The sequence below is a fragment of the Branchiostoma belcheri genome, unplaced genomic scaffold (assembly GCF_001625305.1).
Source record: "Branchiostoma belcheri isolate BF01 breed outbred unplaced genomic scaffold, Haploidv18h27 scaffold1, whole genome shotgun sequence".
NCBI lineage: Eukaryota > Metazoa > Chordata > Leptocardii > Amphioxiformes > Branchiostomatidae > Branchiostoma > Branchiostoma belcheri.
The window spans coordinates 3,524,065-3,548,499 of NW_017802379.1; the positions used below are offsets into that span (position 1 = coordinate 3,524,065).

The following is a 24,435-nucleotide window of genomic DNA, read 5'->3' on the forward strand; positions in this document are numbered from 1 at the left end:
GAACGAACCGGATCGAAGCCGGATCAAAGCGAATCAATTCGGTTCGATCCGGACAACTTTATCCTAGTGGGAACTAGGGCTGCGGACCGGTACACTGTACCGGTCCAATACCGTAAAAATCGTTTCGGTACAGGTCCAAAATACCGGATCATGAAGTAACGAGTATATACCGAAATAGCTAGTTTACACCATGTATATGACTAAAGATAGGTAAATCCTACCACAAAGACGAAAAATTAGCACTGGAAAAGACGTAAACACCGTCGATTGATTTGAGATCCTCAGTCTCACGAGACATCGCGAGAGTGTGGCTGATCCAGGGTTGTGATTGGTCAACAAACTCAAATCAGGTCAGAGGTCAGTCATTTTACCTTCCCTCCAACACTTTATTATTGTTTCTGTGTCATGATTGAAAAAGTGAAGAACACGTGTTAATTTGTCAAATTGTTCAGGTACAGGTACAGGTCCGGACCTGTACCTAAACCTCTGTACCAGTACCTGTACCTGTACCTGATGTTACGTTTAGGTACGCAGCCCTAGTGGGAACGGGGCCTTAGTTCAGTTCAAACACTTTCGTGCTCGAAGTGAAATCTGACTTATTTCTTAGTAAGCCTAATGATTGTCATCCTGTAGAAAGTTCGGGTCGCCTGGTGAACAGTCATGGTTGGCCACCTCCAGCGTTGCCGGTGGGGTTACCGGTCGTGAATCATGGTTCACGGCCTCGAGCGTTACCGGTGACGGCAAGGGGCGCAGCAGCCTACTGTCCATAGGCGACTCCTGTCCCAACCGGCACTGGACCTCCACTCGGTCCTGCTGGTCAGCCACGGCCGCTCTTTTATAGGTAACCTTCGGCGCTTCGAGCTCACGAGGTGCTCTCCGTGGCATGAACGCTCGCCGAAACCCTTGGCGAAAGTTTCTGTTCAGTACAGCGTACACGAAAGGGTTCATACAGCTATTGGCATACGCTAACCAGTGCGCAATCGGGTAGATGTATTTGTACAGCACCTCCCTTCCCTGTTTTTCCGGTGGCGCGATGTCGTTTATCAGGTTGGCTATCCACATGGGTAAGTGTAGGCAGGCGAACAGCACAACGACGGCAACCATCATCTTGAACACGCGGACTTTGTTGCCGAGTTTCTGCACGTTGCTGCCGCGGTCGTTGCGAGCGTCGTTGGGAGACGGTTGGCGGCGGACCGTTCTGTTATACAGGCGGACTCCTGCGCGGAGATACAGGCCAGAAATGGCGGAGAGCGGAATGAGGTAACAGAAGACAAAGAGGGAGATGGAGTAGGCCTGCTTGCTATCGACGAAGTACCAGTTCTCGTGGCAGGTGGGATGTCCGTCCTCATCCTTGTACTCTGACATGACACCAGCCGGGATCATGATGGCGGTAGCGGCTGTCCAGATACCTGCTATCACGACACACGTCACCTTATTACTGATCTTGTCATCGGTCGGTCTCATCACAGCCAGGTACCTGGGATTAATGAAAAAGTTTGCAAGCTCTTGGCCGTAGGCTAATTGCAAGTACATGTAACATGAACATAAAAGATGGACAACAGGATGGATAACAATATAGTATGCAACTACTCTAACTACTAAACACTAGATTCTAACTTATTAAACTTTAGATATCCGATATGCTTTCTATTTCTAGTCAGTACAGGCTAGAAATATGTGACTAAAACGTACTAGGAAACATTTTGCAGGACGAAGGCAAATAAACTAATGTGAATTTGTCATTTCTTCTTATTATTATTACTTTGTTTTATTGTATCCTTTTATGTGTGAGGAGAGGGCTGAGATAAGTTTTATAACTTTTTGCCTCATCCTCGGAAAATAAATGTGAATAAAATAAAATAAACTAATGTGAACTATTGTATTACTTGCAAATATTTGTAGCTGTTTGCAAACATTTGCAGCTAGGTGAGCATATTTACTTTTTTGTCTTAGAACAAAAGTTTAGCATTTAAATTTGCAGCTTTTATATATCATTTGAGAAAGAAAGAAATGTATATATAAGAATTGAAATAGACATAATATATAATCTGATATTGATATAATCAAATCAGATAATCAGCAGAATCAACAGAATGTTAGTATCAAAGACGAAATCTCTTGAAATATGATTTAAACTGATGCCCAGTGGCCTTGAATCTAATGCGTACCACAAAAAACGAAAAGAATTTGAAAGCGTAAATGATACCATTAACGTACCTGTCCACAGCGATGGCGACCAGAGTGAGCACAGAGGCAGTAACTGTCATCCCCATGATCATTGGGAGAACAGTGCACATCACTCTTCCAAACACCCAGCCTGTGGAGGGAGGAAATATCTTACATGTTACCAAACCTAACCTGAAAATGCCTGGCTAACGTTTGGATCGTAGGAATTTGTCAAACTATCGTGATATCGTCTTCGAACAATTTTCAGCCAGGCAATCTTTATGGCAGAACCGACCTGTTCTGTCACAAGGCAGCTCAATTTTGAACGACATATACACGAATTTCATCACCTTTGTAAATATATTTCACGATTAACGTGATCGTGCCTTTAGTTGATAACAGATTGGTGATTTTTTTAATCTTTCACCGTATTCTTGGACAAATCCGCATTAAATGCCTGTACAGCCTGTGCTAGTCTTTGCTATGGCATAAGTGTTGGCCACGCCAGGAACAATCAGTTATGTCAGAAAGAATCAGTTAATCACACCATTTAATTGAGCATACTGGCAGATGCTGGCTGAGTGAAATTGGTTTCCAATCCTTTTAAGGAGGCACGGCCCATGTGCTTAAGAAAAATGTCAAGTAGATCTGGCAACGTGGTTAAAAAATGCCAGACTCAATCCACTTTTAACACTTTATAATGTGAAAAGCCAAAGAAATTTTCTGACGGCTGCCACACGACATTAAAGTTTGTACACGGCGAGCATTCAAAGGTGCAAACACAGCTAAGAGTTTCAGACACCTTATCAACGTAGAAGTCAACACCTTCAGCTCTGGCAATAAGGGTATACTAGTAATCATTGATTGGATTAAGCTTTGGACATGAACTGAAGCCTTTATCTGTTCATAAGATCATACATGGGAACGTGCTTGTTGGCCTCATGTTCTGTTTTAATTTTGCATAAATGTTCATCTGTGTTGTTGATATACGGCATTATGGAAAGAATATTTTCCAATGCAATGATTGGACTCACTAACTGTTCTTCCAGTCCTCTGATCTTGAGGATAGATGAAGGAGAGGAACCAAAGGAATCGATGTACATCCAGGCCTGCTATTGAATCTGTGTACATCAACGTTAACCTTCATTGAACCTGGAGCGAAAGGAGGGGGGGGGCTCTACAAACCACATTAATCCAGTTCCTCACATCACACAAGCTTTTGGGAAGGTCAACAGTCCTGAGCAATCGGTTCTTCGGTTATTCCGAAGGACAGCAGAGGACTGGTAGAAATTCTGTGAATAGAGTTCAATACTTTTTAACCTTTCCCATAAAAATGTTGTCTCCATAAATCGTACCTGCTTTCAAGTTGTTCACCAGGGTCAATGGCATACAGATTGCTCCGACCAGGAAGTCGCTCACGGCCACGTTGGCGATGAAGAGGTTGGTGACGTTCCGCATGTTCTTGTTCATGGCCACCACCAGACACACCAGCGGGTTCCCGATGACGTTCAGTAGGATCACCGTGGCGTAGCCAATGATCAGAAGGTACCGGACGTGTGGTTTCTGTTTCCATTCTTCCAAACTTGGATCTCCGGTGAAATTTGGTGGGGGCGATGAGTATGTGATGTTAAGATCCATTTTGTTAATATTGAATTCACTTATCTCCAGACGTTTAGTAGATTCTCTTTCCACTAATGTCAACGACTACAGTTTACAATAATTTCCTTGATTCGTTCTCAACAATATTTTCCTTGCAAAAATACTTTGAGCTTTACAGTCAATTGTGCCATTTATGAATATCCTGAAATATAGAATGACCATGCCACTGATTGGAATATAGAAGTACTCAATGTCAATAAAGGTAAAATTGCTGTTATGACTAAGGTATATATGTTATTAGTTTCTGGTGCCCAACGGTAAGATACTACAGTCGGTTGGTAGATTATGGCTTCAGTCTATAATGAATTTTTAAATGAACTATACATTAGGAAATGTTACAGTATCAATATTGCGGGGGTTTCTTTACAATATCTTTTATCAATGCCCGATAGAATAATTAATTGAATGTTTTGATTAATGTACAATATATCAATACTGACTATGGTTATTTTAATTTTTATGTTTCACGTTTTCTTAATACTATTAGGTAAAAAGGTATTCTACTTAGAATTTATCTCGGTTAGCCCTTCTCAAATATTAGCTGCACTTTGTTCACTCAGTTCCTTGCTAAAACGTCACATTATTCTATTATCATCTATATTCCCCTATAGCTATTAGTTTATATTGATGGCTTTAGCAGGGAAGACTTGGCTATTTTTCCACTGCTTCCCCTCAGAGGAAACTGATTTGAGAACTGATCCTTTTGGAAATGACAAGTATTATCTCGGTGCCGCATGTAGACATCCCTTCTTTTGCGTGAAATAAGTTCGTGGGCGTAGGGTGTTGGCTCAGTGCACCTTTGGGATATTATCTGAAAAAGAAAATGTCAACAGGACACCAATTAGAGTCAATCATGTAGAAAAAGAAATGAAGGATTATATACTAGTAATGTGCTTGTTAGTTCCAATCCCTGGATAGGATGAAAAGGGGTGTACTCAGTATGCTTGTTAGTGTCAATCACATGGAAAAAAACGGCGCCTTTCAAACTTCCTTCCTTGCCTTCTACAGTTCCGGAACAATTATAGCTACTTGAAGGTCACTAACTCTGTCAAAGCAATTGTGAAGCTAAAATGCTATCATTTAAAGTAGTCACTCACATGCCTCCCGAACTGTGCTGCTTGTTATGTGACATTTAAAAGAGTCTAAAGCAATGTACTCATGTGAGTCGAATTCTAATTGGAATCGTTCTAACGTTCTATCGTTCTAACGACCATCATGACAGGGAGGACCATATGGCATGAGCAGATTACTGCCCATTATTTCGTTCCCAACAGTTGCGTAATTGGCTTCTTCAATGTACAGTAACTTCCGGAGGGACAACAACCGCTAATTGGAAGACCTGCGAGGGTAGGTCATATCAGTCAGACACATGAGTGATCATATATAGACTCTACCAGGCTTCGGGAGGCGGCTGGAAAGAGTAGAATTTGGCCAAATAGAGAGAGATAACATGCCGGGGGAGTTGAAGCAGTGGCATGTTATCTCTAGGCATCCTATTGGTTCTCTGAGGGAAAGTGGTGGGAAAATAACCAAGTCTTCCCTGCTGAAGCTACCAATATGAACCAATAGGATCCCTAGGCATATTATCTCTCTCTATTTGGCCAATTTCTACTCCCCGCACTAAACATGCTCTCTGTCGCCAATAAAGTGTATAAAATACAGCCTGGTAAATGGTGAATGCAAGATTTTAGAGTAAACTCATACTCTTGTTTTCCCATAACGCACGGCAGGTTTCATATCTACAATATAACTCAGTATCAATCATTCCACTGTAGAATAACTGAAGCATTATTGCTATTTTGTTCTTCTATGCATTTCGATACGTTAGTATAACGTAAGTATATATTGAATACAGCCCACATATTATGTTATTCCTATCTACCGAAGGAAAACATATTTTTGTTTTTGCTCTGTTTCCTCTTCGTCTTCAAACCGATAAGGTCAATGACCTGAACCAGACGTCTGTCACCATGGTGATTGGTGTTGGGTTACATCGTGTTGCAATTTAGCAGGAAGGATTTAGACCTCTGTCTGACCATATATATATATATACATATATATATAAATGTGTTTGAGTAAGAATTAACAGAGTAGACCATATGCGAAGGTAAACATTATGCATTTGCTTTCCAAATTTTACCTTTCTAGTTTTATTTCAGTCTTTGTTAACAGTTTTACTGTCTATGTTCCCTGTCAATGGCCATGTTGGTGTTTCCTTGTGTTGTCGTGTGTCCTTGAGATTGATGAGTCGCGACGCTTGTGTCTCTCTCGGGAGAATTCCTATGTGGGACAGATATAATTGGCCGCAGGTACCGGAACTAAAGTTTTACAGGCTGCACTAGGGACTAGCTTGTTAGGAGCACTTCCTGTCTTTTACAATTACAAGCGTGGCGCGGCGACCGTTACTTCAATTTTTTTTCCATCAGGCCACATCAAGTAATTTTTATGGATGACGTCCGCGCGCGCATTGATTTTGAATGTTGTTCTGTCATCCAATTAATGTCCTTACATTTTTCGTCCTTTAGCATATGTCAAATCTAGGCATCTTGCTTTTTTCGGCCCGTTTGGTTTTTTATGCGCTTTCGATTAAGGGTCTACAGAGGACGTCATCCATAGAAATTACTTGGTGTGGCCTCATGTACGATCGGCGTTGTATTTTTCCCACGTCACCGGATGTATGGTATGTACCTTTTTCAGATTGCTGTTAAGTGTGTCCTTGTAACTTCACGGATTGCTTTTTAGTATGTCCTTGCAGTTGTTAATATTGCTTTTAAGCCTGTCCCTGCAACGTTTCAGATTGCTTTTAGTGTATCATTGTAGCGAACGTGGCTGGTTTATACATGAGTGTAAGACTTCTCTCAAGGACTATCCGTGCGCACCAGATATCCCGCTCAACGCAGTTGTGACTTCAACAGTAACGATCCATTACTTATATACACAGGAGTCCAGAACAAGGGTTATATAATAATATAATAGACAACTAACAACAGGTAAAGGTCCTGGGAGTCTTTTGAGGTTAAAAGAGCAGTAGGTCGTTAATCCACTGGGTCTTGACTACATGTATAGTATTGGAAGGTGGAATTCATTTTTCTCCTTCCATCATGTGCATCTTTTTACCTCCCCACCTGAAGTCAGGTAGGTTGAGTAGGAAAGTATCGCATTTCCCAGTGGCAACATGAGTGACGGGGATCGAACCCGTGACCGCTCAATCCCGTGTCAGGGTAACCACTTCATTATTGACTTCACAGCCAATAAATACTTGACTACAAATTCCCCCGGGAACTATGAAATAAGTCAGGACTTCTACAATGTCAATCAACATCTACCTCATGATTTATTGACTGATTATTAAGAAAAGTGACCACGGAAAATAACGTTTTAACAAAGAGTAAGAACACAGTGGACAAAATGTCTACAGAAATTCTTCAGGCCACCAAGGTAAAACAGATGCAAAAGGGAACAACCGCTGTGTTAGCATCAATAAATCAATGATGGAAACATCCTGGCGGCTCTACCGTATCAAAGTCATTAAAGATAATCAATAGCGGAGAAACCTTTGATCCTGTGCTTGTAAGTGATAAGGTTACTATATACAGTATCTCTTTGCCAATTATTTGTGATCGGTCGGAAGGATGAATGATTGATCTTTAGGATCACATTCACTCTGATGTTCCGTCAAACGGAGTCAACGTTTTGCGTCATGGTGATGATAGCATCCGCACATACGTGCCAAAGGCTTCCCGCCATTCCCAGAAGAGCCAAGAAAATCGCAAGTAACAAAGTAACAAAAATTCATTCCTAAGTCTGTTGGTCTACATTGAAGAGTTTTAAGATTTTTTTCATATTAGCATCTTGAAAATCATCGTCGTTGTCGTCGCATATCACTGGTTCAGTCATTGGGCTCCACTGTCTCTTGTTGTCCACTGTTAATGCTAGCCATTACTCCCTCTAGATCTCCTACATGTGTATCTAGAACCCAATCTTTATAATGCCCCACTCTACTACACTCCAATTTGCTACTTGGCCACGTATATTTCTCTTTCCTGCTCGGTTCAAGTTTAGAGCCACCCTAGATCTAGATAGTCTTGCGAGGTAAGCCAGTCGTCATATTTGGACTGACCAATCCACTATCTAACCTTTGATATGAGTCTATAGAGCGCCCACACTATATACCACCGCACACTACCACCTCTAATAATAAGAGCGAAACTGTTAATTCTTAGAAGTTCAGACATGGAAATAAGCATGTGTGTCCTATGGAGACTGCATCTTGTTTCAGCCTCCTATAATAACGTGAGGTGGTCACGGGGGATCTTGAGTACTTTCTATGTCGGCAGCACAGGTCAGTGCCCTTTTGTGTGTTGATGTTAAATGCCTCGGTCCAATGATGATCGATGTTCTTCACTCAGATAAGCACGAAATCTTAGACAAGAGTGAGTACTCTATACATAACCGTTCCTCAAGGAAGATGAATTTCTTATCTATGTAGATTTGCCTGTATATAATGAATATATATATATACTTTCAATGTAGATGGCTTACATAAGACATTACATTTTACTGACTGCAAGCAAGCGATAAGAACAAAATTCTTGGAAAAGACTCCGTAGTAAGGAGTAAAAAAAGGTAATAACATCACAACATTAAGACATTTGCAGTAATTTTGGCTCATTGTGTGCTGAATGTCATAGAGTAAAGACTCATTACATGTAAGTACAGGTACGATAAAACGTTTTACGGATTAAAACCGGTAGTATCTCAACTGTAAGGACTTAACAATGCCCGCCATTCAAATCACCGTGAGCTGAATATACCAGATTTAAAAACCATTAGGCATTACGAGCAATACAGGACCGCTTAGATTGGCGACAGAAGGATCAATGTGTTCTGTGTAATGCCTTTAACGTGCAGCAGCTGCACTGCCATAATCACACCTTTCATACCGCAGGCCTATGTCAGGGGATATGCACTTTCTGTGCAGACAGCCACAAATGCATAGCCCACAGATCAGAGCCACTTATATGTATTACCGGACGGGATGTGCCCTTCAATCCAATTTCGTCAATCAATAAAGGCCGTATAAAATCTCTTGTCCACGCCGCCGGCAGACGATCTGTTTCAAATCGCAGGATTGGCAATACGTGAGGAAATTGGAATTTTCTGTCTTCAGTAACGTAAACTCTTGGCCAGAGGCCATCGTGGACAGAATATCTAAGAGTTGAAAACCATTACGAGTAATGCGGGAACGCGTAGATTGGCAACAAAAGGATCACTCTGTAATGCACAGTAGTTTGTTACCGTGAGGGGATTCCTGGGCATCTGGTCCATTCCCGCAAACATTATGTGATAATGTGAGAGAAGCCCTGCCCCACCGTTAGAATCATTAGTAAGGAACTAAATTACTAATAACGGTCGACCTCCTAGGATGTTACGATAACCTCCTAGCTCAGTAGTTACTAAATAACGGTGCTCACCGTTAGTCAACATTTACTGTAAACGGTATGTGTATTAGGTGATGTGACTGCAAGTTTGTAAGTCTGATATACGTTTCAATATGATTTATGTCCCCCAAACTCCTTTTTTTATCCTTTGCGTGTTTCCAACTTGAAAAAATGAACTTAAAGAGGTACGATAGCAAGAAATCGATAGAATGAGCAAGATTCAAGACCCCTCCCCAATGCGGGGAGAGTAAAGGGATTATCTCACGCTGTGGTAGATCACTGTGATACTCACGAGTCGTTAACTCCAATCGATATTTCGCAGGTGGAATTTGATACCTGTTCAAAATCATTTGTGAATTTGATTTTTTAAGACGCACATGTAAAGCCCTCTATCCAACCATGTAGGCTTGTCGATGTCATAATGTGCGGAGTGGAAAAGTTACTTATGTCCGGTGGGATTTGTTACACTTAAGTTTGCGTCAGTAGACACACGGGGAGGCAGAGATGGGATTGCTGCCTGCCAGGCTACTGTAATTGCGGCGAATGGACCGTATCGACTATGCTGGTCTTGTGTTGCAGCCCCCTGATGCGCTAACGATCTTTCTACAAATCCCAACAATTATCCACCCGGGAGAGAAGTTATAGGCACCGAATACTGAATACAGATGTGTCAACACTTGGTGGGCGGTAGATCGGGGGAGTTGGTGTTGATGCTCTATATCAAATCTGATTATTCATCTCATTTATTGAATGGAATAACATGGGTGCTATCCCATTAATGTACCATATAGAAGAATTTCTGAATCACTTTCTGGTAATTTAATGGGATGACATGGTTGCTATCCAATTAATGTAATAAATAGAGAATTTCTGAATCTCTTTTTGGTAATTTAATCCCATCAATTTACCATATAGAGAACCATATAGAAAATTGTTGGTGGTATATTGGGATAGAATCTTCTACCTATATTTATCCCATTAAAGACAAAATTTTTCAGTACTAAATGAATGTGATGAATAACCAGAGCTAATTGCACCATTATATCTGTATTTGAAACAGGTTTTGCCAATCAGACATAGAAGGTCAATATGTAATCCTTGGATGGGCATAGACATTTTCCTTGCCAATCAGTCATAGAAGTCACTCCTGTTTGATGATTTTTATAACCTGGTTAGCATTAGTATTATTTGAAGTCTTGGGGTGGTGGGACTTCGGCGCGCTTTTATGTCAAGATCTGTGTATTTATGTGTTAATTGTATTTTGTTGTGTGGCGTTGTTAAAAAATACTTGAGTGCAGCGCCACACTGTCCTATTGTGTATTGATGAATAATAAGAAAACAGATTTTCTGCATCCAAAAAGCAGCTAGCTATATGGTTTTAACCTACCCACCTTTTAGTGGCCTCAGTGGCCACACATTGCAGCAAAAATGCTCCAGGCCTAGACGTACTAACTCATCGAATGCACCAAGGCAGGTAGTCATTTTTTGTTTCATCTGTTACCATTTGGTCATGAAAAAGAACGGCAACCACACAAATGACGTTAATCAAATTTATTCATCTGACAAGCTCTGACTCCATGGATCCATTTCCGTTGTCCATTTCCAAGAAGGGCTGTTTTTTATATAATTCATTTAGATACATCTACAAGAATGTAATTTATTCACGCTTTGGGAAATATGGAGAAAAGTTCAGAACGAGCTCATTTCTGCATACTATGAAAAATTAGATCACCATTTTTCAGTATGAATCATAATAGCATAACGTAATGGCTTCGGTTATTAAGTTCATTTATCATGGAAAGCGGCATAATCACTTTACATGATTCTGAGGGTGACCAGCAATGCAATGTGATTGTCGCTGATGCAGTAGCGGCATGCGTCAATTGAATTTCTACATGGAGGTAATGGGTACAGTATTACGTGTGTCATAGAAAACGGTATAGTCTGGATGTAGATGCAGCCTAGGCCATGTTGATTTGATTTTATGGATGGCATCCGCGCGCCCATGAATTCTCGTCTGTTTCCAAATGAAAAGTTTTCGACCATACTGTAAATAGTACAAAGTAGCTGCTAAATGAGCAAATATATGCAGTAAATTGAAAAGAAATATTGGAAAACGATACTTATGTCACAGAATACCGAAATACATTCCAAATGAAGAGCCTATAATTCACCATGCCAATAAAATATTACTCTGTGTGTTTACTCATTTGTTTAACCTTCATAACCACCTATATTTCATAATGAAGGCAACTTTTTCTACCAAACCTTTTTTATTTGCACCCTCACATCAGTTTTGGGGTTCCCAGAGGATGTCATCCATATAATAAAATCAACATGGCCTTAGATCTAGATGCTTTTTAATGGTGACCACCAATGGGATTGCCACAGCCTGGCAACTATGTGTCTGATGCAATCAGCGGCATTTCCACACAGATATAATGCCTGAAGCAGTTCATCTGTTACAGAAACCGGTATAATCTAGATGTAGATGCAGCTTAGATGCTTTCTAATGCTGATCACCAATGCTATATTGCCACTGCCTCATGCTATCAGCGACATTTCTACACTGATGTAACGACTGAAGCAGTTCATCTGTTACAGAAAGCGGTGTAATCTTGACACAGAGGCGACTCATACATATACGCTTTGAACTGATGAGATTGCCGTCTGGCGGTATGCTTCAGTGAAGTTAATTCTTTCTTAGCCATAACTCTTCAAACACACTGAACCCGAAGCAGACCTGCAACAGGCTTGTATCGATTTGGCCTGAGCTGTTAGGTAACACATGAGGTGTAATATCTTCACGTCCTCCGGTAATGCTGAATGTTGCAAATGATTGCTTTCTGGCTTTGAAATGTGACACGATGCCTTCACTTTAACCTATCATTATCTTCAATTACAAGGACTCAAGGTTTAAATGGAATATTTCTCCTTACAATTAGCCGGGGTCTATGCAACTGCACGCAATATATTGGTGTTCCTTTATGCTTCTTTCATCGCCGGAGTAGGTACGACCTTTCATTCATGTTGTGTCAATATCACGGTACATGTTTCCACTGCATTGATTTTAACTGGGAAATGTTGCACGAAAGCTGAGATCAGATGTACATAGAAGTAGTCCAGATGTGCAAGATACACCTTTACCATGTTTCCCCGGTAGGTTGATAAGATTGAGTGTGTTAAAAAAGATCAGGAGAGCAGCAGCACTTAATAAGCCTCTTGAGAAGCACTAGACCAAGGTGGGGATTCGCGGAACGCTATTATAATAATAATAATGGTTTTTATCATGGCCACAACAAGTACTTCTTATGGATGACATCAGCGCACCCATTAATTTCGTCTGATTTGGGGAAAAAAAGAATTTTTGTTGCCCTCTAGATCTGACAGTGATCAACAGGCCGAAAATGGGCAAAATGGTATGTCTTGCCATGTCGTAACGTGGATGGCAGAAAAGAGAAGGCTCTTATGTATTGTTTTGTCTTTTACTTTGATGCAGTGATATATTTCATTCCTTTTATACGTTCTCACTGAATCAAAACCATTTGTACAAGAATTGTCAAAGTTCTTTCAGTGAAAAATGGATATTGTAACAGTTGGCAGTAAACTTAGCACAATATTGGTATCATTTCTTCAAGGATTATGATATCAAAATTTGAAAATGTAGGGACCTTGTTTTTTTTGGCCCGCCTTGTTTTTTTTCGCCCAATCCCATTAGATTATAGTCTGCGGAAGATGTCATCCATAAAATTTACTTGCTGTGGCCTAACAAGCAACGCGATGTTTTGAAACAACTCGACTTCCAGGAATTAATCTGATTCCAGGAAATGATAAAACGTGATTTGAAAAATGACAAATACATTTTCCGACATGATTATTTGATGTTATGGCGTGTATAATTGAATCCCTAGAAGGCTACAAAAACATGCGGTAAGCGTTTGTTTTTGCTGTTTGAAATTAATATTAGCTAACATCTGTTCATGCATGACAGGTACAATATGAAATAAGCCTATGACGCACACAGCCACCAGGCCGTCCGTGAATTGATGGAGACAGCAAGAGAAGATGAAGACATTAACGCATTTCACGGTGGTCGAATTTGGGCTCCAAAGTCCTCATATTTTTAGAATCCTGGTAGCATCTGGGTAATTCGAACCTAACGCGTATTCCATTTGCTGTCAAACCCGCAAAATTTATTTTCAAATGTTTTACGGTTAGCCAAAACTTACGCCTTGTTATAACCCGATACTTTGCAACTAGAACCTTGCAACTAGAAAGAAGACCTTAGCAAACGACCACCGTGTTTTGTCTATTTCTTTCTATTGATGATTTAAAGACGTGTTGCTAAATTAAAGATGTGTGTTTTCCAGTATTTCACTTCAGACCACAGTGATATCTCCATATACACCATTTGAAAGAAACTATAAATAAAGCTAATAAAAGCTTGGTTATCGATTCAGTTGAGGCTATGATTTGTAATACACCTGATATACGTATGGGAAATAATGCATGGCACAAAACGATTTATCGGATCCACTCGTACAAAACTATAGCTCATGGAAAGGCAAATGGTATTAAAATAGTGCCCGCGTTAACCATTTATGAAAACTACATGACCTTGTAAAATATTCATCCGTTTGCATAGATAACCTTTCGTGACCGCTAGAAATTTTAGTCGTTTCTTTTCTCTTTAGAGTTTTACACTTAAATGGCATCTGTATAATAAGATGGCGTAAAATCTTAAAAAGCATAATGAATCTAACTATTAGAACTTCCACGTCCATACGAATGTCCAGATGTTAACATATCGGTGAAGATCTTTTGATGCAATTGATGTATTTCCCGTGAAACCCGTGAAATACTCCTGGCCTCTTACCATAAAAAGACGAAGAATTAAGATTAAGATGGAGAGTACATACCTAGTACCTAAGGGCTTCTGTGGTTGACTCAAGTGTTGTTCTGCTAGTAGCCAGACCAGCAATGCCAATGGTAGCATCAAAGCGGTCAGACACCAGTTATTGCCAACAGACAAACGGGCAGAAAGCGCGCATGCGAACCGCGAATCTTATTTGCATTTGCAAAAGCCAGCCTCTTTCTTGTGGGCATATTGATGCCAGGCGCTGTACAAATCGTTGAAAGTAGGGGAATGCTTTTAGCTGATAAAACGTGTCAAGGGATGGCAGGGTCTTTACAAATCCTGTGGAATATGTATAGATTGTGTTTTGGATTCTCCCATGGCTACATACGATTCTCCAATGGCTACATACTGTCAGCATTATATGCATGATTTACTAGTGTGCTGTTTATTGGAAAAAGAGCAAGATCAATATTATAAAGGGTAAATGTTGCTTGATTGGGAAATATATTGTATGTTCTGGTTCTTTTGATCGGTGATGTTTCGTCGTATAGTTTATGAGTATTCAAAATATATGAATCTGAAAAAAATGTTTGACTGTTATGTTGTATGTTGGGTGCAAACAATTTTGTCTTGTACGATTTTTCTTAAATTCATCCCGTTCAAGGAAAATATAATGTTCTGTCAGACAATGTGTGCTTTTTGAAGCCATTTTATTGTGATGTTCTAGCTTAATGCACCATATTGACATGTTCTGTACGTTAAAGGCTTATAATTTTTCAGATGTGATGCAGCTCATTATTTCCACCTTTTCGAAAACAGAAATGTACTTATGTATGATCATGACTAAGAGTATGAAACAACCTTACAACCGACGCCATATAGTTTTGATTGATGAACAAATACCTAGCCATGATAATCCTTTCTGATATGGGTCAACGTTTGCTATCAAAGTGGGAAGCTAATTTCCCTGTGCAACAAGGCATTCTTCCCGATCCATTCGTCATTCTGTTAGCTTTTATTTGATCAAAACCTAAAAGCAATAACGCGCTCTGAATATTAGCAAGGTCGCCTACTGTGAGATTTGTAATAGCTCATTATAGAATATACTCCTTGCCATCAATCAATTCACGTGTCATAAGTGTCATAATATGTAGGTCATTATGTGATACATTCTGTTATTATATTGTAATTCCTATGTATACACAACTATATCAATCATGGAGACCTTCAAGTTTCCATAATTGGATTTCGTCTGGGAGCAAAACTTTTGTGCCGTTCTGTATTCAGCTGTATTTGGCCTTCTAAGCGGAAATATAGTTATGCTAATACACAGGAACTAAGGTGGACTATGTGACTGTAAGCCGTCTTCCATTGACGGATGTTCTCTGATAGCATCGAAGGGAAATGATGGATTGAGGTTTACTGGGTTGGACATAATTTTTGATGTGAAGAACAAAGAACTAATCCCACCCTAAGCCTCTGTGGCAGTTGAAAAGAGTCCCAGAAACAAGGACAGCGAATGATTGTATCAAATGCATTTGTCTTTAGTAGTGCACGTTAACTTTGAGACTAGAAACTTTAATATCCTCTTATCAGCGTATAACATACCAATGCGCTAATTTGTAAATTGAAAGAAATTTATGAATTTATCATAATCAACAGTCAAATTCTAAAACTTAACAGACGTTACAAGGAAGCATCTAATTAACTATGATACTTCAAGAAGAAAAATACGTTACAAATCATCAACTTAATTAACTGTGCTACCTTGAGAATAAGCAGACTTCACCATCTAATTAAGTGTAATATTCCTAAAACGAATATACGTTACAGGCAATTAATCAAGGGCCAAGGCAACACAGTCAAGGTACAATTCATGTACAGTATCATATAGTATTAAATGTACCATTATTTAAGTCCTTCCTGCACCGTGTGGTGCATAGGGCGGCGCCCATCCCCGGTTCAGTAGCCCTTGGGCCACACAACTGTGCAATCACTACAGTGATGTGTTCAACTCCGATACTCTTTCCCAAATGATGAGTGCTAAGCAGAGAAAGCAATTTGTATCATTTCTAAATTCTTCTGTATGACTCGGCCGGAGATCGAACTCTCGACCGACCGAATGCAAGGCGAGCAGTCTACCCATTTGACCATTGCACCGGTAGCATTATATAACAGGTATATACGCAGATTAATAGGAATTCCTGACACGTGTCGATTCGGTGTGTTATTGGGGTGATTACCGGGGGTAATGCCGATCGATTGGGTCTGGAACAAGCGTGAAGATCCACTCACCGTGTCAAATAGCGATGATACGGCGATTCAAACTGTCATTAAGGTTCTTTCAAATCTGAATGCCGTTATGGTTAATCCAACACAGATCTACATGGATGATACTTTGGAAAACCGAGATAATAAATCATGTTATTTGAAAGCGTGAATTTCTATGTAGGTGAATTTCTTTGTAAGTGTGTGTTATATAACGAACACTAAAATAGAAATTAAAAACTATTTTTCACAGTAACTGATACTTTATGCTATATTTGGATAAAAATATGATAATTATTTCAATGCCATGGATATAATACGATGGGTTTGCTTAGATAGAAACATAAATGTATAACAAACACGTAAATAGAAATTAAAACTATTTTTCACAGTAACAGATACCTTATGCTATGCTTGGATGAGAACATGATAATTATTGCCATGGATGATACGATTGGTATTTTGCATAGATAGAAAAATAGTAATATAACGAACACTAGAATAGAAGTTAAAAGGTGTTTTTTTACAGTAAAAGATACTTAATGTTATGTTTGGATAAGGACATGATAACTATTTTAGTACCATGGATAATACGATGGGTATTTTGTATACATTGCATGTCACTATCTGGGGCGGATTTGAAGATATTCAGGCCGTACACGTATAAAGATGAATACCTTAAAACTTTGGAATGCCTCACATCGTCAAAAGTTGAAAACCCCTGTAGTAACCATGAATCCAATAATTGCATGATCCGTTGGACCTGGTTCAGTTCACGTAAAGCCGATGGAAAGATGCCCGGGGCAGTCCTGTGTTCGTGTATGCGTGTCATTGCTACACCGGCACAGTAGTTATTTATCGGTGTTCCTGGGTACCGTCAGATCATATATTTCTGACCCATGTGGCTTGGGATGTCCCCACATTCGTCGAGGGCCCGCGGGGTACACGTAACCGATGTTCTTTGCTTTTTATGCGAAGATATTACTAATGGAATATCTACCGGACATGCATTTTCTTGATGTGGCATATAAATTCTGTACATGCAGCTGTAAATATTCCTTATTGCAGGCCAACCTATTCTACGTTGCTGTTGATTGAAAAAATGTAAAAAAAAAAGATTAAACGTTAACTATGATAATGCCAACCAAAGCCCCTCCCCCAAAAAAGACTACTAAAACGTAACCTTCTTGGCGAAAGTAATTAATGAATAAATGCAGCATCTACTATCCCCGAAGAATGCATACTTCAGATATCCAAGGGTTCAAAATATCCTCTTGCCTCTATATTGCCATTTTTCTTTTCGTGTGTAATGCAGCGGTCTTAGGGTACCAGCGGACTTATGAAACTGCCAACTTTGTACTGTTATTGGGAAAGACCTGGTAAGCCAGACAATTCGTAGTCAGTACGCGTACGCACGTCTTCGCTTATAGTGTTGATGATTGTGCTGCCTATACAACGTGCTGAGGCTCTTCCACAAAGGATCCAACATGCAAGCACAAAATAGATAAGACACCCGAGGCTGAGCTCAGCTGCTATTTTTCTAGAATGTACTTGTAATTAAAGCAAAAGGCCAAGGATGTATCCGGCACAATATACGCTGTGCATTTGATTACATATCGATATTTCAGTTACACAAACACTATCACATTCAGTTACTGTACAGTTGTAAAAGCTTTTTAGCGCATGCAAGCACAAAAGAGATAAGACACCCGAGCGAGGCTGGGCTCAGCTGCTATTTTTCTAGAACGTCTACTGGTAATTAAAGCAAAATGCCAAGGATGTATCCGGCACAATATACGCCGTGCGTTTCATTACATGTCGATATTTCAGTTACACAATGTCATTCAGTTACTGTACAATTGTAAAAGCTTTTTTATCGCATGCAAGCACAAAAGAGATAAGACACCCGAGCGAGGCTGGGCTCAGCTCTATTTTTCCAGAACGTCTACTGGTAATTAAAGCAAAAGGCCAAGGATGTATCCGGCACAATATACGCCGTGCATTTGATAACATGTCGATTCAGTTACTGTTACACATTCAGTTACTGTATAATTGTAGTTGCTTTTTCTAGCAAATCCAAGCACAGTGATGATGGTTATGTCACTGTCCAGGGCCCCACTGCAAAGCAGTGCTAAGTCACCGAGTAGGCTGCCCTACCTAAAGAAAAAAACACGAAATAAATGATTGGAGACCTCCCTATGAAATCATCCGGGAGTATATATATACGAAATTAAAACAGTACTTAGCATTTTTTTAAAATAATCAACCAAATAAGTTACATGTAAAAGATCATGCGTAACCTGTATGAATAATATAACGTATACTAGTAAACTGATATAAGCTAAGTACTGGTATCATATTTATGAAAGATGGAGAAGGTTCTACAGGCTGTAATTATGCAGTGTTAACCTTCACATTTGGGCAGCTAGGCAACCTTCACTATCTATAGAGAGAGCTATTCAGTAGCATATTTGTAAGGGTGTCTATCATTTTAATCGAAAAGCAAATCCGCGTGTAACCTTCCGGATCTGCTGCCCCAAATTGTGAAAATAAACTGACATTGAAGGATTACTCTTTACGTTTAATAACCAGAGCTGCATCCTTGAATAATTCAGTTTAACCGTCCAAGGCTATCCTGATGTATGACATTGTTGTCATGTGTGCACGCACGTACGCTACAGCGGCTACGACCTCGATTTTCGCAGGATAAGACATTGAAAAATCTATTATCCGCATGAGATACTACTGATGCTTCGCTCCAAACGTTCATATCGTTACGTCGTCTCAACCAGAAAGAAAAAAAAGGAATCCACAAGGGCGTTTGGAGGATACCTTAAGTACATCGCCCTCTTCTACTCGTGACATGTGGGGGTCTAACGGCAAAGAGGATTACAGAAAAACATAACTCACACAGTCACAGGCTATTAGGTCCGGCGATACGCGCATAGAAGGACCGTAACTACCTCCAGGCAACCGTTAACGTATACATGGATGGCAAAGATAAGAAGGGTACACAGGGGAGGCGGGACAGTGTACAGTGAACCATGGTCATGGAGGTAAAAGATCTGAGTAAAGTAATTAGAGGTTGATCGATAGTCTTGAACGTACTGATGATGATCATGATTTGTACTGGATTGAGATATGTTAATGCAGGTGGTCAATATAAAAAAGTAACCGGCGAATGCTGCTGAAAGCAAATGAAGATCTTGGGGGTGTTGTATAAAGGGGACATCATTATGGTTTCACTTTATATCCACCCGTAAAGAAACCAGACTAGACCAGTCATTAAAGGTGCTGGCGGGCTCAACAACTGTGGTAATTAGGATGCTGTTGAAAGCAAATGAAGATCGTGGGGGGGGGGGTATAAAGGGGACATCATTATGGTTTCACTTTATATCCACCCGTAAAGAAACCAGACTAGACCAGTCATTAAAGGTGCTGGCGGGCTCAACAACTGTGGTAATTAGGATGCTGTTGAAAGCAAATGAAGATCGTGGGGGGGGGGGTATAAAGGGGACATTATTATGAGTTCACCTTACATCAGAGTTATTAGTGTGAGTTTTCGTTATAAAAAGCTGCTGTATTCAACAACTGTGGTAACCAGGATGCTGTTGAAAGCAAATGAAGATCCTGGGGGAGTATAAAGGAGACATCATTATGATTTCACCAGACCCATCGTTTAATGAGTCATTACGAAGAGTTGTTAGTGTGACTTTTCATTATACAAAATTGGCAACAACTGTGGTAACGAGGATGCTGCTGAAAGCAAATGAAGATCTTGGGGTGTATAAAGGAGACATCATTATGATTTCCCCATACATCCGCAAGGACGGAAACGAGACCCCTCTTTTAATGAATCATTACGAAGAGTTGTTAGTGTAAGTTTTTGTTATAAATAAAAAGGGCGTGTTCAACAACTGTGGTAACGAGGATGCTGCTGAAAGCAAATGAAGATCTTGGGGTGTATAAAGGAGACATCATTATGATTTCACCTTACATCCGCAAGGACGGAAACCAGACCCATCTTTTAATGAATCATTACGAAGAGTTGTTAGTGTGACTCTTCGTTATAAAAAAAACTGGCGTATTCAACATCTGTGGTAAGCAGGATGCTGTTGAAAGTAACTGAAGATCCTGGGGGTGTATAGAGGAGACATCATTATGATTTTACCTTACATCCGCAAGGACGGAAACCAGATCCGTTATTTAATAAGTCATTACGAAAGAGTTCTTAGTGTGCGTTTTCGTTATAAATAAAACTGTCGTGTTCAACAACTGTAGTAACCAGGATGCTGTTGAAAGCAAATGAAAATCCTGGGGGAGTTGTATAGATGTATAGATGTTCACCTTACATCTTCAAAGAAAGAAACCAGGTCCACTATTTCATGTGTCATTACGAAAGAGTGTTTATACAGCTAGATAATGTCCCCTGTGTCAGAAAGTCTTTCAAACATTTGTCATCGCATTAAAGAAATTAAAGACTATGGCGGGAACGTGACAAGGCTTCAAGAATAGATGGATTGCTGTTAAATCATTCAATACCAATACTGAGGTCGCTTTGAGGAACTCAAAAGACGGGAACCTGATATATATTGACTAATTCATGTCCTAGATAAACGATGTGTGCCGTAACTTGGGAACAAGGCATTTGTATATAAAAGATGGAGTGCAATTTTTCGTGATGATCGCTAGCGCATATAGCTGTTATCATTTCAGGTGAAATCAACCTATTTTGAGACACAAAAGCTAATCTAAAAATACGTAACTTTATACAAATGTATAGAATAGACTTTTACCAAGCTCCATCCTCATTCCAGATAACCCATTACATACAGCTTTGCAATCTCAAACTCATGATATACGCTGGGGATTACATTAAAAACCAATTTTCACCGATTGCAACTTTCACATGATGCCGGGTCACTAACCTGTGTGTCCTGACGATACCTGAGTATCCATTTGGTTTCATGTCAACGCCGTTTTCTCGAGTGCGAAAGGAAATGAAATTGTACAAACGAAATTGAAGTTGCCCTTGTCCACCATATAAGGCAAGCTACAGGAAAGAAGAAAGGAAAGAGATATTTTTGTGATGACGGGGCAGAGTATGATGCATCCTAAGATATTATACATGAAAATGAGTCGCTGGCAATCCTCTAGCAATCTACATTGAAACACGTTTCTTCGTGATAAAGGGAATATTGTAAACTTAGTCTCCATGAGTGATTTTCATCCAGAGAATGCTTGACATTTTCTTACCTGTTCCCCCATGGACCTTGCAAAGTTGTCATTTATCGATTTTGTAACCGAACTCGACACAATCCTCTAATACTTTACACCAAAAATATGTTTTGTGTGATCAAAAGCGACACGTACTATGATAAAGGTCTACATGTCGAATTCATGGAACAAATGCTTGGCATATGCTTACCTGCCCTTTGAGACCCTGCAAATGATCGTTCCTGTGACCAAACACGACAGATGACACCGACTGTGTCTAACACAATCACCTATAACCTCTGCATTCCATCCTCCAGCATAGATCACGTACGGTCGAAATCGTACATCATGTCAATGCCCTTGTGTACCGAAGCATCGGCTTATTGTAGAGTGTTACTGTATTTATCTGGCACTCACATTGTATCCCGTCGGCGATCTTGAACAACATCGATCGAGTATGCAATAGATCTTTAGCTTAATGTTTCTAGCTTCCTTTAGCAGGCTCTATTTCTCGGGCTTATATAATGCGCCTTTATTCTCTGATGGAAAATCAATTCTGATTGTACTGTGTTTCTTGTGTGGTGTAGGGAACATCGAAGTGATAAGGCCACAGCACGTAATTTTTATGGGTGACATCAGCGCGCGCATTAATTTTCGCCTGATTTGGGGGGAAAAAACAAGAATTTTTGTTGCCCTTTGACAGTGGTCAACATGCTGAAAATGGCAAATATGCCTGTTGCCATGCTGGAACTTGGATAACAGATAAGTGAAGAAAGGAGACAAGACAAGGCTCTGACTTATTGTTTTATTTTTGTTGCAGTGTTGTATTTCATTCTTACATGTGATGTTGCCCACGGATAAAACAAATCTTGTTTTCTTTTACATTCCAACATGTAATCACAAGACGCGGTGACGGCACACTCAAATCTTGTTTAACAAGGTTTATGATCTCAAAATTTTCAAAATATAGAAATCTTCTTTTCTTGCCTAACTGTTTTTTTTCGCCCTATTGCATCAGATTTACTTCCCGCGGAGGATGTCATCCATAAAATTTACCTGCCGTTGCCTAAACCCGAGCCACAGCGGTGCCTCTTCAACAAGCTGTGGCACCGCGAGACCTCCCAGACGGTTCCGGGAAGAGTAGAATGGATTAAAAGAAGCTTTGTACTCGACACGTTGAGACCCAGCGCGATAGAATCACACCTCTAACGGCCTTCCTAATAACCTCCTTCAATAAAGCTCTTGACAGAGTGTTGAAGAGACGGCGCCAGCCGTCTTCTGGTCAATTTTCGAACCCGTCAGCGACAAAAAGATGTATGCCTAAATGTAATGTAAGGCGTACATCTGCAGAGAAAGATGTATTCGTTGCATACCACTAGCTGCAACAATCTACGCGTATGTTTTCAAGTCTTAAGTCTTATTCTGACATATGGCCATAGTCATCAGCTCAGACGAGTGGCGTTTCCTTCCACATTTCCGTTCTCTGTCACAGCCGGTAAATCTCAGGGATCGTTACGGGATGAAAAATTCTCTCCCGGTGGGTAGAATATGACCCCTACGGTACTGACCTTGGGAGTACGTCAATGTTAATGGCCGTGAGAAAAATATTCCAATCCAGTCTGATAAAGGTCTTAGATCCGGTTCTACTGTGTCTTAAAGAAACGTATTCCAGCAATTTGTGGGGTGGGTCACAATGTCGTCTGTGGGTGATGTTAATCACAGAATGATTCTTTACAACTTCATGGAAGATAGGCGCCAACATATGTTAACGTTTCAGATGACATTCCGCCATGTTTCTTCGAAAAAGAATTCGAGTAGTGAGTACATGTACAGCACGGCAATATCATTACGTTGAAAACTGCTTCTAAACGTTAGTGGTCCGACATCCAATGCACCTTTACGTAACAACACATATGCGTATTACTTGTTCTCTGATAACAAAAAATAATCATCTAGTAGTTTAAATTGTCATAAATGTATGTTTTGAGAGCCGTGATTCTGATTATGATAATAACAGTCGTTGATGCGAATATTGCTGCACACAACTTCCAGACGAAAGCGCTAGCTATCAAAGCCAACCAGTTGTTAGAAACTCGGATCCCATTTTTAAAACATATTATTTGCAGTTGATAGCAGCTGTATTCCAACCAGACTTCTTTTATAAAAGCCTTCAGAAACAACATTTCCATGAGACCTCACGGATATGAACCACTAATTTGTGGGTAGGTCACAATGTCGTCTGTGGGTGATGTTAATCACTGAATGATTCTTTACAACTTCATGGGAGATAGATACCAATATCTGTTATGATGTTTCAGATGATATTCCGCCATGTTTCTACAAAGAACTCGAGTACATGTACAGCATGGCAGTATCATTACTTTCAATTGAAAACTGCTCCTAAACGTTAGTGGTCCGACATCCAATGCACGTATTACTTGTTCTCTGATGACAAAAATAATCATCTAGTAGTTTTAATTGTCATAAATGTGTGTTTTGAGAACGGTGTTTCCGATTATAATAACAGTCATTCATCCGACTATTGCTGCACATAACTTCCAGACTAGCCAACTAGTTGTTAGAAACTGGGGTCCTATTTTTAAAACATATTATTTGCAGTTGATAGCAGCTGTATTCCAACCAGACTTCTTTTATAAAAGACTTCAAAAAGAACATTTCCACGAAACCTCACGGATATTAACCACTAATTTGTGGGGTGGGTCACAATGCCGTCTGTGGGTGATGCTAATCATAGAATGGTTCTTTACAACTTCATGGAAGATAGGCACCAACATATGCTAACGTTCCAGATGGCATTCCGCCATG

General features: G+C 40.0%; 1 protein-coding gene across 1 annotated transcript; it reads right to left on the bottom strand.

Moving 5' to 3' along the window:
* Positions 1–612: 612 nt before the first annotated feature.
* LOC109464709 (neuropeptide FF receptor 2-like) lies at positions 613–3,804 on the bottom strand. The gene is made up of 3 exons (XM_019761811.1): positions 3,522–3,804; positions 2,218–2,317; positions 613–1,477 (listed from the first exon to the last, which is right to left on the bottom strand). Exons 1-3 carry the CDS (start codon positions 3,802–3,804, stop codon positions 613–615), a joined length of 1,248 nt encoding a protein of 415 aa, XP_019617370.1.
* Between the last annotated feature and the right edge of the window lie 20,631 nt (positions 3,805–24,435).